Consider the following 15,054-nt stretch of genomic DNA (forward strand, 5'->3'; position numbering starts at 1 on the left):
AGTTATAAATAAATGTTCTGTACACAAAAATAAATCAGCCTATACAGGCTACTGCCATCTATTAAATAAATAATTAATATTAATACATTATTTATATTGCCAACATTATTACAATAAAGTATGAACAGTTGATTTAACTTTTGGTAAAAAATCATTTCAAAGATTTTTTTTTTTTTTTTACAAACAACTAAAACATACACATAACAAGCTACATTCAGACTGGATGCTCTGAACTCTCTTAGTCTTCTCGAAGATACGCTTCGTGCACCTCATGCTCACTGTTCTGGAGAAAAGCGTGATATTCGGCCATCCTCTGGATCTCATCTGCTTTAGTTTCAGCCAGTTTCTTATCTGCTTCAGTGGACACTTTCTTTGCCTCGTCGACCTGAGACTGGGCCAGCTGGATGTTGGTCCTTATCGTGATAGAAGCTTGCTCCGCTCCTGTACATAACCACAAATGCAAATCTTATTGAGGGATAAGCAGAATCTTAAGTCTCATAATGACCTAGGCTGTATTAAACTCAATATAATTAAAAATCCTTCCCTCCATACCTGAAACATATGCTGCTTCGGCCGCCATTTTTGACATATTCATGGCATTGATCCAAGTTGACTCGAAGTGTTTGCATTGACTTAGTCTGTCAGCAGCCTATAAGAAAAACAACCTGTATAAATGCCTAATTTAAAGAATGGTATAGCACATTCAGCTTCTTCTTTATAGACTTACCTGTGCACGAAGGTTGTTTATCAGCTGCCAAAGTGAATCGTCCTCAGCAGGGCTTAGCTTTCCCAAAGTGGCCAAGTACTGCCTTTGGAGAGCAATGCGAGTATGGACAGCCTGAACACAGACAAGTATACTCATTACCAATTAAAATTTGTGAATATGTGCATATGTAATGCATATACAGTGCATGTTCTATACAGAGATATAAGAGTAATACCTTGGCATAATCTGTAAGAGAGTCTATGAGGGCCAGTGTAGTCTGGGAGAGAAATGTACTGGAGCTGTCTGTCACCACTGATGCAGCTTTTCTAATCAGAAAGTCATGAGAGAGATTTTCCACTTGCTGTGAAGAAACAAAGAGAAAATCATGGTTATTTTTACAGGGATTTGTAAAATGACTTGATATTATAGAACCTCAGGAACCCACATGTGAGAAAGGGACAGTATTGAGGCCCAGACCAACACTTAAAGAGGCTCTGCTCATGTGTGTGTTGTTTGGAGTTTCCTGCAGCTTCTGGGAGCTGGGTTTCAGTATACTGAAGACACCAGTGTCAGAACTGTAAAAGAAATACAAAGTTAAAATTATATAAGTGCTAAACACTCAAATGTCAAGGTAAGATATGAGAACCTTACCTTGTAAATCTCTTGCTCATCTGTCTTTGCAGAACACCTGCAATACGGCCAGCACACGCTGAACAACGAACGGCTTGCATTGTGTAGAATATTAGTCACTTGCGTCTGAAGAAAAATGAAGGCTCTTTTAGTCTGAAGTTGCTTTTGAGGCTTTTAGTCCACTGATATCCAACAGGCCGTGTTCAGGTATTTTATAGGCCTAGTATTGCGTAAAACATATTGATCTGTTGACTCCAACTCCAAATGTACGTATAAGGCATAATCAGTGAGCACATTCACATACACATTACGTGCTGACTAGAAAGAAATCAAGCTTTTATCTGTTTTCCAATTGTGAATTTGTTAATAAATTCATTCTGGTAAGAAGTAAGTTTCAGCTAGCAGACAATTTTTGTAGCCTTGTCCTTACAAAGTTCATTTCACATCACATGCCTTTGCAACTGTGTTTTGTTATTTATTTGCTTGTGTGCAATATTTTGTATGTATAATAATAATAATTCATAAAATGTATATAGTGCCTTTTTAAGATATCCAAAGCATTAAATGACAATTTGTACGAGCAAAATGCTGCAGGTGCACCATGGGTTACAGATATGGAAACTTTCTGAGGCTTGTCCCATGGATGAGCTTTGGTCCAATCATCTGCAGCACAGCTCTGACGTAGAACCTGCGCAAACCACAGACCCAGAATCAACCTGTTTGTGAAATGTTTGCACAACACGACTTTAGAGCTCCATGTTAATCATCTGCTACACTCTGCAATGGTTAAACAGGGGACAGGAGGGCAAAACTCTCATGCACTCAGCACCAATAATCTCACTGGACAGTAAATAATAGTTATATAAGTGATTTAAAATATACAGGATCTAGTGCAGGCCAGTAAAGTGATGGCAAATAATTTGTGATCTCTACTACTACTACAACTACTACTACAACTACTACTACTACTACTACTACTACTACTACTACTACTACTACTACTACAACTACTTCTTCTACACTACTCCCACACAAGTATAAATTTAGTAGTATGAGGAGGACATGTCCCAGACAAGCATATATGTGATATCCATAAACCTACAACAGACACAAAGTTTAGTGGATTGGAGTGCATTCATCTTGATTTACCTCTATTTAATTTACACATAAAAAAAACTTTATTTAATACCAGTGATGTTGCAACATTAAAAGAGTTAAACTGCAATAATGTCAGTCTCACCAAACCAATCCGGTCATTCATGCTCATTTCAGCGACATCTATTGGTCATCTTCTGAAATTAGTTGGGGGAAAATGAACCAGTGACCCTATAACTGCAGACTGCCCACTCAGCAAATCAATACAACACTTTACTTTTCCAGCCAGAGAGACTTCAACCCAAAGCACACACACACAAACACAGACACACACACACACACACACACACACAAAATCAGGTCTGTGCCAGTTTCATATGTGTTGTAATTACACTGGTCAACACTAAATGTATTGTCTAAGATTTTTTAGCTGATTTAATAATAAATCAGCTAATCAGGATAATTTTGATGTGCTGAATCCAAAAATCACATTGGTTTTGCTCAATCAGGTCAACGTTCTGAACTAAGCTACATATTTGTTTTTGGACAATTTTGTTTACATGTATGAGTATTTTCACATCATATGATGCAAAATTCTGTTATATTTCTCGCTATAAACAAAGTCATAAGTTGGCACATGCAAAATCTTCAGAATATATATATATATATTTTTTATATTACAAGTGAATGAAATGGCTTCGACTAGAAGATCTTGCAAAAATAAGCCTGACATATTCTGCTACATCTACGGTGAATACACTAATGTTCCTAACAGGAATCAAGTCACAAGTTTCATAAAGCGTGTTTACCATGCTTATTTTGGTATTAAACTTGGTGACCAAGATGAAGCTTGGGCACCACACATGGCATGTAAGTCATGCACCGAGTATCTGCGTCAGTGGACTAAAGGCAAGAAGAGTTGTCTGAAGTTTGGAATTCCCATGGTTTGGAGGGAGCCGACATCAATAGCTACTTCTGGGCTATCGATGTGACTGGGATCAACAGAAAGAACCGAAGCAGCCTCAAGTATCCTGACCGTGAATCAGCACGTCGTCCTGTAGCTCACTGTGATGAAATTCCAGTACCTGTCTTTGTAGAAGTTCCTGACATCAGTGACAAATATTCCTCCAGTGTGGTTTTAATGATGATGCTCCACATCCTTTTTCCCAAAAGGAGCTAAATGTTCAGGTTTCCTGAGAATCTGGGATCACTGAGTGATGAGCAGGTGGAGAGATTCCATCAGGACATAAGAGAGATGGAGACCAGGTATCAGGGACGCTGGGATGCAGTCATGATGGCTGATTACTGTTGGACTCTGAAGAGAGACATCCCTGCTGCTGAGCATTCAAGGGGTTCATAGAAACAGAAGTTCATGTCCTGAATTTTGCACAATAATAATGTAACGTTCCAATTTACATGTACTTACCTTTATCAATTAACATAACTTAACATTTAATTAATACATTCTGTTAGAAAACTATTTTTTATCTCCTAAAACATTTTTGGATGAGAAATATTAAAGAAAATCAACTGATAATGTCACAAAATTGTAATCAATTTAGTCAGAAGATCGGATTTTTCAAAATCAAATTAGCATAAAAACCTGACTTGACTGAGAAAAATGGATATCATTTTTGGATTCAGCGGTGCTAAATGGTCCTAATTCAGTTGAAAAAACATAAACAACTTTCAAAAATGTTTTTTTTGTAACCCATTGTTATCAGACAGCATTAACTCACTGACATTTTCACTTTTTATGATGGCAAAGTTGTGTTATGAATTTTCTTTCTTGTTAAAGTTGCACTATGGAACATTTCTGGTGGGGGTGTCTGTAACCTGCTTATCTCTGTGAAGATCTTATTACTTTGCCAGGCAGGACTGTTCCACAATGTGACAATACACCTATTTATTTCACTATTTTTTAATACAGGTGTTGCTCGATGGTTCCTTTAAAAAACATAACATTCTATGAGCAGGGTCTTCTTTCCATCGCCTGTTTGTCTCCGGAGATAAATATGTTTACTGCCACACCATGGAGCATTGTAATCAAAACAATAACATCTTTATAGAGACAAACAGGCGGTATGTCCCCCAGCAGAAAAGTTACATAGTGCACCCTTAAGTATTAGTTGCAATAACTTGCCAACCCCACCCCTAATGAATCCCAATGAAACCTGTTACTGAGGGGGGTGATTGCAAACTGATTATTCACTGGTGGTTTAAGCTCTGCAAATATCCATATAAATGGACGCCTAAGACTATTGTGAAAACTACATTCATGTGAGATCCTGGAGTCTTGGAGTGCTTTGTTCCTGGTATGAACCCAGATTAGTCCTGGTGTAGACTTGGTCATTTTTTGTTCTGGATTTAGTCCCAGTTTAGTCACAGCTTTGATGGGGTGCAACTGTGAACATACTCCTAATGTAGAGAGGACCAGATGAATCCTAGGGAAAACACATAATAGAAACTTAATTGAAAAAGTGTATTATGTTTTAGTATTTGTTGCAGTTGTCTGATTTATGTCATGTCAAACACATTGAAAGCTTTATTGTTGCTGAACTGCTATAAAAAATGTTTAATTTAAGTGATCTTCAACCCAACAGCACAGCTCACCACGCACTTCCTGTCATTATAAAGGTGTCTATTGTAATCCCTCTGACATGTATGTTTCTTGGTTGTATCATTGTCATGCTGCACACATTTGCCTCCCATCGACAGTTCTTGGAGACTTCTCGGTACCTGCTTTTTGCCTATATGCTGGTCAATGATGCCTTTCAAGTCATATCCTCTGTTGTGCTATTTGTTCTTTTTGTGTGTCAAATTAAGTTCCCTATTTGCTATTGTATCCCTCTGCTATTTGTATCAACTGCTACTTTCCAAAATACCCCCTTGATTCTTGCTGCTATGTCACTAGAAAGATATATTGCCATAGTCTATCCACTGCAGCGGCCATTAGCTTGGCGTTCTGACCGGATTTGGGTTATCATTTTGTCTTTGTGGATTGTCAGTTGCCTATTTCCATTTATTGACTTCTCCATAGGCAAGCAAGACCCAAATGTGGATCCTTTTTCTACCCCAGTTTTATGCAAAACTATTAAGCTGAATAGTAGTCCTATTCAAATGCTATTTAAAGCAGTGATAAGTATACTTTTCTTTGCAGTGGTAGCAGTCATTATCCTGTTTACTTATGTGCGCATCCTATTGGAGACGAAAAAGTTAAGGCAGGATAGGGCATCAGTAAACAAAGCAATGTACACAGTGTTATTACATGGGTTTCAGCTTGTCCTGTGTGTCTTGGCTTTCACTCACCCTATAACAGAGACACTGGTGGTGGTTCACGGATGGCAGCCAGAGGATATGGCCTTTTTCAATTACTTTACATTTATCCTCATCCCGCGCTTTCTCAGCCCACTCATCTACGGATTCAGGGACCAGAGCCTCCGGGCCTGCATTGGAAAGTCACTCCTGTACTGCTCACAAAAAGTCAGCCTATAAGAAAGCATACCATAAGAAAGCATATTATAACATGGGACATTGGTGAAGAATATGCTCTGTTTGTAATGGACTGTAAGACACATACAGTGAGCTTTCATACATCTGCAATACTTTTATACATTTTAATATTGTATAAAACTTAATGTGAATTCAACTTAAAATGTATGTGTGAAACGTAAGTTTCTAAATATTGTCAAGCATATATAATATAATCAGGGCTTGAAAAATACTGATGATATGCCACAAAAAGTGGAGGAATGGTGGTTTGAATGGGTTATGTATATAAAAGTACTGATGTAAAGCCTATACTGTATAGTGTCATCCAATAGTTCCTTGAGAGACCTCTATAGACCTCCAGAGCACTTTGGACACACTATTTTCCCCGGCAGACACATTAAAATCAGAAACCAAGAAAAAGTTGTCCAGAATTTTAAAATTTCTTTGGCAGACCCCCCTTTCTTACATGTTTTTATGCTGTTATGCTTGTGGTTATTGATGTTGTGAGCCTCTAGCATTTGCAGTCTTTATATAAGTGGTTGTGATGATCTTAATGTCACCAAATATGAATATGTGGCACTGAAGTGACGAAAGCCTCCAAGGGCAAATTCAGTTTTGAGCCCCCTAAAGGCTAGGGCCAGCCCTGAATATAATTAGGTGTTCACTGAAACAAGAGTTTTTGTTGCATGTGTAGATTACAAGAAAAAAATTGTAAAATGATATTTTGTTGTAGATGACGTTGCCATTTGAAATATTCGTTTGTTATTGTAGCTTTTTTTCCTTCTGGTCATACACTGAGACCTAATAATGTGACATTAAGCATATATTTTCCTATACTGTATAACAATGGCCATTGGCGATACAAATACAAAGTCACCACAATTGATTATTCTGTCAAATAGGCTACTAACCTCTGTATAAATGTGTGCCAAGCTACATTAATAAAAATGACTCAATATATATTAGAATTCTGGCTGACCTTCATTCGATGTCTACAGAGTAGCCTATATTGGTTAAGTATAACTACTACAGGATTTAAGTGCACCTGAATGTGTCCCATATTGTAATCGGGACTATAAAGACAGACTGACAAGACAAATGACTCTCAAATGTATGCTTCAACACTTTATGAATTATTGTTTGCCTGCTAGTCAGTCAAACGTAAACTATCACTGACAAATCTCAGAAGCGAAGCCACAACTAAAAAAAACACAAACAGTCCACTAGGGGGGAGTGTTATAAAGTAAACTTTTGTGTTGGCCTACATTTATGAAGTGGTTTTCTATTTCTTTATCAAACATAATTATCTCATCATGATCTACGTTTCATTAGTCTAAATGTTGTGTAGTTGGCGCAGCTGAGACAGAGAGAGACTGAACAGACTGAATATGTGGCTCCTCTGTCAGCCCCGCACGTGCGGGATGTGATAGGCTGTATGGGACAGAGCTTTGACTCACCGTGACCCGCTCACTGAAGCTCCAGCCCCGGAGCCAGAGCAGATACTCACCGGGCTGTGTCTGTGATGGACCTTCGTCTGTGCTACGCTCTGCTCCTCTTCTTCACTTGGACTTCACTGCCTCTTTGCTGGGCTGAAATCTATACGTCTCTTGTGAACGTGAAACACGCCATCAGTGCAGAGCGGAAACTGATCGACTCTCTCAAAAGTTACATCGAGCAGGAGTCAGACAGGCTGCAGGACATCAGGCGGTGAGTAGGTTTTCAGCCTGTATTGTAATTTGTCCATAATAAGAAGAAGAACAATAAGACTATAGACTATATATTTGTAAAACACAAACACACATCATCAATAAAATAGGTCAGCCATAGGGTTAAAACATCTGTGTGTGATCACATCATGTGTGTAGAGCACAGTCATGTGTACAGCACAGTCAGAACCATGTCATAGTTTCCAGTGTGTTCATCTCACTTTGATTTACACAACTAGACTGGAAATTCAGTCTCTTTGTTGGCTAAAAAACTGACTATAGTATAGGTTTAATAGTAATCACCTGCTTATCTCAGTGGTGAAAGGCGACTTTAATGCCATACTATGAAATATTCCAGGCAAACTGTGGTCACCACCATGGAGTTACATGAATAGTAACTAGAAATAATTTTCGCTATCCATCCAGTTGCAAGTTAAAATATGCAAGTTTCTTGTTTTTCAATATATTTTAGATCATTATGCAAATTATCTTCTCACAGTTTTTATGCCAAAGTTTCCCATCTCCACTCTGATGTGTACAAAGGCCAGGCAACTGCTCTAGCAAACCCTCTGTTGGCTTTCACTCTCATCAAACGACTGTATTCAGAATGGGCCAATGTGGTGTACAGTGATGAAGCTCTGGAAAACTCACAAGGTTAGCTGACTCCTCTCTCACCCTTAAACATATGGGGGTGATAAGTATCCCTTTAGGCAATCTGCTGTCAACACCCTCTCCCCCCCTCTGCTCTCACCCCCATGGTTCACCTTTTGGCCCTTTGTTTCCAGCCCTCAGATCTAGTTACGAGGAGGAAGAGTCAGCTCTGCCTAAACTTGAGGACCTCCAGGGGGCTGTAAGGGGACTCCTGAGGCTCCAGGATGTGTACTCTCTGCAGGTGTCGGGCCTGGTTAGGGGGCATTTCCTCACTACGACCAGCAAAGGAACCAGCGAGATTTATAGGCCGCTTGTGTCTGTCCGTCTGTCCGGTGATGACTGCTTTCTGGTTGGTAAGGTGAGTTAGACAGAAAGTTTGATTTATTTATCCGTTAACACTAGACCTGTCTCAACAATTATTATATTGACTTCATCGTTCAGTATATGAAACCTGGAACAATATTTTTTTGGTTCAATATTTATAGTGTGTACATTTTCTTTGCACTAATTTGTGGTCATTTTTTGGCTATAGGCTGTAAGATTTAAACCATAAAAGGTTGAATTAAAACTTCTGTGACTCTTTACACATGCAAACTAACTACTTAAGCGTTTCATTGTTCTATGTATTTATTTAATGCAGCTCATGATCTTCTAAGAATATTGTTAAAGTTTTTGTGGTTTAAATCTGCTCTTGGGTTATTGTGTCAGTGGCATAAATTAATTTCTCTATTGTTGTTTATCGTCTATATTTATTTTTTGTTTTGTTAAAATTTGTTATTATGACAGGTATAGGGTAACACTTAATAACAACACTTTAAATAGCTTTAATAAAGCTTGAACACTGACTAATTCATTAAAAATATAAATATTATTAGAAAATGGTACCCTTTATCCCTCTATTTTTTCATTTTGTGTGGTAGGAATCCTCTCTGGAAAATAAACTGGAGGGAGAATCTACTTTCCAATTCCTGTGAAAAATAGTTGCTCTGTAATCTTTGCACATTTGCACAGTGGGAATTTCTAAGGGCATGTGAGGGGTCTGGATGCTGAATGGAAAAATCGTTATCTTTGCAGAAGATTTTGTGACAGAGGTTGCACTGATTTGCACCAAGAATTAGAAACTTTAAGATACTTTGTGAGGGCAATTTTACAGGGTGTTTATATGAATATGTTTTCCTATGAGGTTCTTTTATTTGTTTATTTCATTGTAATCTTGCCTCCTCATGACTCAGAATCAAATAGGAGTTCTCTTGACAATCTGGGCTTTGAACCAGCTAAAATGTGTAACAAATTAGTTGCATGACCCTATTCAGTTATACCCTTGAATATGTTGCAACTGCATCAACACTTTTATATTGCTGCTGATGGTTGGTTTCTGTCACCTTTGATGTTAAATGCTTTTATTAATTTTTGTTTTATTTGTAGAGGTTATAACCAGTTGTGATTGCAGTGACAATATTTTTTCTATTTTTATGTAGATTTCAGTTAAATTTAATCTGCTGTATAAATCACTAACTATCTAGTTTAATAGAGATGTTCCTAAACTTTGTGACAGGTGGCATATGATCAGGAGGATTACTACCATTCAGTGCCATGGCTGGAGCAGTCAGTGCGTCTCTTCAGAGGACACAAGTGGAGCCCAGAGAACCAGGGCACTTTGGAAGATGCATTGGACCACCTAGCTTTCTCTCATTTCAAAGTGAGAAGAAAAAATAGTATAAATTTTGCAAACAGCATGTGACTGACCATTCAAAATGTCCTTATTTCAGACAGGGAATGTTACGTGTGCTTTGAGCCTATCCCAAGAGTTACTGCATCATGGTAATTGCCAGTTCCTCTACCAAGCCCAAATTAATGTCTCTCTATACTTTTTATGACTGTTGTAACATGTGTATTAAGTTTTTCCTTGTATGTTTTACCATTTCAGATCCAGTGAATGAGCGTGTTTTGCAGAATGTTGAGAAATATGAGAAGATGTTGGTGGTGAAACCTCATATTAAAGCCAATGAGCTGAGGAGACCGGCTTCAAAATATTTGAGAACAAGAGAGGTTTATGAGAGACTCTGCCAAAACCACGGCTCGCATGTAATTCCCAAGTGTTTCCCAAGTCTTTGTATTTCATAAACTATGTAATATGAATGAACAGGCATGCAGTTGGGGTTCCCTTTAAACAAACAAGCTGAGGTGTATTGTATTGTTTTAAGAAACGTACAAAAAACATGCATCCTTACTGTACTTAGGATCTCCACAAGCCTGACACTTTCTTGGCCTGGAGGAGATCCCGACCTGCTTGTCTTCATGGACATGTTCTTTCGGTGGTAATATTCCACAGTATGGGATAAAACTTATCCATCTCCATGGAGAACATTCCAAAGTATGGTTTTAGCTTTCTGTTTTCATAGAATCATGCAGGTGACGTGCCGCCTCTAGAAAGCCATGCAGTGTTTTTAAATATTTTATTTAAAAGTTTATGCTTCCAATTGTTACAGCAGATACACAGGAAAAAGACTTCACTCTGCGTTTGAAGTGTAATATATCTATGAAGGATGTATAATAAACTGCAGATGTTGATCTCTTTTTACAGCCCACACATTTTCAAAACCCAAGACTCTTCTGCGACTACTTTACCAGTGGAAGTCCAGGCCTGATTGTGCATCCAGCCAAACGGGAAATACTGAGTCTGCAGCCTTTTGTGGTTCTGTATCATGACTTCATCACCCACACTGAGGCAGAGGACGTCAAGAGGCTTGCCCAACCAGGAGTATGTGCCAAATGTCTTACAGACTTTTGTAGGCTATATTTTTAATCAAAAAGATGATAATGATAAGAAAACACTTGTGAGTAAAGTGAGTAAGCACTGTAAGTAATGATAAGTTAACATCAAATTCCATATTGTTTTTCCATATTGTGTACTGCTAGTTTGAAATCAGTCCTTTTTAATCACCTTCTTGAAACCTGTCATGTATGTCAACAGGGTTCTCAGTTGCATGTGTCTAGCTGCCACAGTTTATTTGTAGAGTATTTGGTGGCTGGGACAATATAGCTTCTGTCAGATTTTGGCTTTGTTTTGTCAGGTTTTCCATCCCTTGCTCAGATGGAAAGTTCTGTACTTATTTCATCATTATGTCAGTGTGTGGGCAGATTCAAAACAGATGCAGAGCTCAGTATTGAATGTGAGTTAGCCACAATATCTAACCACGAAATTAGCGGTCAAAAGATCAAAGACGTGTTATTTAGCGTTCTCATGTCATGGTAATTCTCATAATGCCTTTAAAGTTGAAATCTTTCTGAAATGCCCTTGTATTGAATCTAGCTGTTCTGTGTGCAACATCTCAGAAAATGTGTTTGAGATTTGCAATAGGCTGCATCACTCTCTCACAGTAAATCACAGGAACAGATTTAATCAAAGACATCTCGGGGCTTTAGTGTCCTGTTGGATGTGGGCTGCTGAAAAAATGATGCTTTTTTTTTTATATAAACATACTTTTGATGAATATTTTACACAAATTTGGTTTCTAGTTAAAAAGATCTGTCATAGCAAGTGGAGAAAAACAAGCTACAGCAGATTATCGCATCAGTAAAAGGTACAAGTATGAATATTAACATGTTTTTAGATGTGTTTCAATAGTACACACTCATGTATTCATTCTTGTCTGCAGTGCTTGGCTTAAAGACTCTTCCCATGCTGTGATTGGGAAACTGGACCACCGGATTTCAATGGTAACTGGTCTAAATGTGAACCATCCTTTTGGCGAATACCTTCAAGTTGTAAACTATGGGATTGGCGGACACTATGAACCCCACTTTGACCATGCTACAGTAATTATTTCAGTGATTTTGTTCATTCTTACTGTTCATTATAAAAAATAAAATAATAATATATATATATATTTTTATTTCTACCCCTTAAAGGCTCCAACCAGTCCTGTGTACAAGCTGAACACTGGCAATCGAGTGGCTACATTCATGATATATGTAAGTAAATCCATTTGCCTTTACATGTGAACCCAAAGAAAATAAAGATTACATTTTAGTAGTGTTCTTAGACTTATCATTTACAAACCCATACACAATTTTACAACCACAGAGGATTATAATATTTGGGCACATTTTATGAGGAAAACTATTTCTTGGTAGTCAAAAGCAAACAGTGCATGTAGCAACTTGAGCGTACACCACACCAGCAGAAGACACAGTTTAAGGAATGTATTTTTCCACAGCTCAGCTCTGTCGACGCAGGTGGGTCCACTGCATTCATCTATGCCAACTTCAGTCTCCCGGTAGTAGAGGTAAACAATCTGTCTACTTCAATAATGTTTGAGATACCAATTACTTTTACTTTACTACTTTTTTACTTTTTTACTTTGCATTAATTTACCACAGTTTCTCATAAGCTGTTTTACTTATTCATGGTCTTTTGGGGACTTTTGTCCATTCAAAAGATATCATATTTTGTTAAACTGTTAATCTGGCAACAGTCCCTATTTCTCATCATTTTGAAAACCAAATTCAAAATAAAAATGTCAACTTTTCACCTAAATATTCAGCACGTATATATTTTCAAACCATCATATTCAGCAGTTAAAATTTAAACTGGAAAATTTGCAGTGAAAATTTTTGCAGCAAAGGTCCATGATCCCAAGGCCTAAGCAATTGATCCAAGTCGGTATAATTTAGCAACAACCAGGATATGCTGTGAGGAACCAATCTGAGTCTTCTGATTCTGATTAAAACCTCATCTCTTTGATTCCCTAACTATAAGCCTCGCCCACAGACGACACAGGTCAGTAGGAAACAGCTTGCCTCGGTCCTTCTCAGTCGCAATCGATTGCTTAAGCCTTGGCATCTTGGATCTTTGCTGTCAATTTTTTCACTGTGGATTTTACACTTTTTGACTATTGAATTTGAGGACTTGAAAATATTTAAACACACGTATAAAATTCATCAACTGAAATTCAGAATAAAAACAATTCAAAGTGAGAAATTCAGCTGCATTTAAAATAAAAAATCTGATTAAACAAATTATCTTCCATATATTTCTCTTTACAATATTGCTTTTGTGCAGCTGTTCCAAACTGAATGAGTATCAGACTGAAAAGGAGATTTATCTCTGGAGATAATAAACTGTAATAAAAGACTGATGTGTCACAGAAAGCGGCCATCTTCTGGTGGAATCTGCACAGAAATGGTGAAGGAGATGTAGACACGCTTCATGCAGGCTGTCCAGTGCTTGTAGGAGACAAATGGGGTAAGGTAACAGATAATTTCTGCACCAGGTTATAGAAAAATAGTCCCTGAATAGATTATACAGTACAACTACATCCAATCAACAATAAGAACAATTCACAATGTCCACTCTCTGACCCGTACATGCTCACTTAACTTCAATACAATATGTACAATATGACGACACATTTCAGTCAACAATGAGCATTAAGTATTTACAAAATCATCTTATACAATATATTTACCTATCTACCAATAAGACACTTGGATATAACTTGTTGCTTTTAGTCTTTTTTATATGGGGGCTTATTTAACATCTGTATTTTATTAGGGGATTTCAGACACCAATTGCTCATTTTGGAAACTTAATCTCAGCTCCTGCTTGGCGCATATATCAGTTTGCTCCGCACACTCCCCAAGGACATGTGTGGTTTGTCAGTTAAATCAACAGAAGCATTAGTCATTACGGAACAGCTGTGAAAGACATGTTTTCAATTGGCAAAAGTCACACATTTCACTAAAATATTGTTTTTGTTTTTTAGTGGCAAACAAGTGGATTCATGAATATGGTCAAGAATTTACCCATCGCTGCACCCTGAATCCTGATGAATGAAAGAAGAGGAGAACTGGCTGCTGTTTGGAGTCTTTACAATCATGAACCACTCGGAAAGAAGAGAGAGGGGGCGTGCGGGCTGTGGAAAGGGGCAGGCCACATAAGTGAATCCGCCTCAAGCCCAAAGAGCCCAGAGCAGGCAGACCGCAGTGGACATGGATGAAGGAAAACTGAGCTCCGTTTTCAGCCTGAGTTGAAAATCAATCCCCAGAGGCCACATTCTCTCAAATTCATGCCGGAGAGAGAGGCCTCTGCTCCTCATACTGTGCTGATTTGGGCTCACTGTGAAAGACTTTGCTTTTTGCAGAAGTTGGTAGAAAAAGTGGACATAAGTACTGCAGAGGAAGCACTCTGTCACAAAATATAAATTTAGTTGAAGAAAGCTGAAGAACTGAATTGTGTTTTTGCTTTGCAAAAAAAAAGTGGTGACTAAAAATAAATTGTTTCAAGTTTTTTTTTGTTTTTTTTTTTCAAATGTTGGTCAGTGGTCCTTATTCGACTATTTGTTATATTTTAATCATTTTAATAAACAAAATGATTTATTAATCCAACCATGGGCAATTTGTTTTAAAAATGAGTGAACAGAGAAAACAATATTCAACACATGGTGCAACTCTGAGCAAAGACAAGTTGAGGTCAATAAGTAGCAACCAGGAGAAAATGTTCCTATCTCAAAGAATGGAATAAAATAAAAATGAAATGGAAACTGTATTTCATGTTTTAAAAACACCTGCTTTAACATATAGTTAATCCATTATGAAGGCCTGAGGGGTATACAGAAACTAAATATTTTTCCTGCACACATTTTCCCCTAAGGCCTTACCTATTGTAATCTTTTTAGTGACCCATGGCTATTTAGTGACATGAAAAACTAAACGCTCAACAAAACAAAAAAACACATTTTAAGGACTTATTTACCTAATTGTCTAGACTGT

General features: G+C 37.7%; 3 protein-coding genes across 3 annotated transcripts; 2 read left to right on the forward strand and 1 right to left on the reverse strand.

Annotated features, from left to right (window-relative positions):
• Positions 1-166: 166 nt before the first annotated feature.
• On the reverse strand, positions 167-1,509 carry LOC117380781 (diablo IAP-binding mitochondrial protein-like). The gene is made up of 6 exons (XM_033977625.2): positions 1,358-1,509; positions 1,152-1,281; positions 942-1,067; positions 728-838; positions 553-649; positions 167-441 (listed from the first exon to the last, which is right to left on the reverse strand). The coding sequence occupies exons 1-6, from the start codon at positions 1,435-1,437 to the stop codon at positions 239-241; spliced, it is 747 nt and encodes a 248-aa protein (XP_033833516.1). The 5' UTR covers positions 1,438-1,509; the 3' UTR covers positions 167-238.
• A 3,493-nt stretch (positions 1,510-5,002) lies between these two features.
• or95a1 (odorant receptor, family 95, subfamily A, member 1) lies at positions 5,003-5,926 on the forward strand. Its single transcript, XM_033977389.1, has one exon. The coding sequence runs from the start codon at positions 5,003-5,005 to the stop codon at positions 5,924-5,926; it is 924 nt and encodes a 307-aa protein (XP_033833280.1).
• Positions 5,927-7,283: 1,357 nt separating this feature from the next.
• Positions 7,284-14,499, forward strand: p4ha3 (prolyl 4-hydroxylase, alpha polypeptide III). Its single transcript, XM_033977572.2, has 13 exons — positions 7,284-7,630; positions 8,129-8,283; positions 8,415-8,638; positions 9,836-9,979; positions 10,050-10,101; positions 10,208-10,365; positions 10,865-11,041; positions 11,800-11,864; positions 11,940-12,099; positions 12,193-12,255; positions 12,501-12,569; positions 13,432-13,528; positions 14,049-14,499. The coding sequence occupies exons 1-13, from the start codon at positions 7,446-7,448 to the stop codon at positions 14,117-14,119; spliced, it is 1,620 nt and encodes a 539-aa protein (XP_033833463.1). The 5' UTR covers positions 7,284-7,445; the 3' UTR covers positions 14,120-14,499.
• Positions 14,500-15,054: the final 555 nt, after the last annotated feature.

Source organism: Periophthalmus magnuspinnatus, chromosome 13 (genome assembly GCF_009829125.3).
Source record: "Periophthalmus magnuspinnatus isolate fPerMag1 chromosome 13, fPerMag1.2.pri, whole genome shotgun sequence".
NCBI lineage: Eukaryota > Metazoa > Chordata > Actinopteri > Gobiiformes > Gobiidae > Periophthalmus > Periophthalmus magnuspinnatus.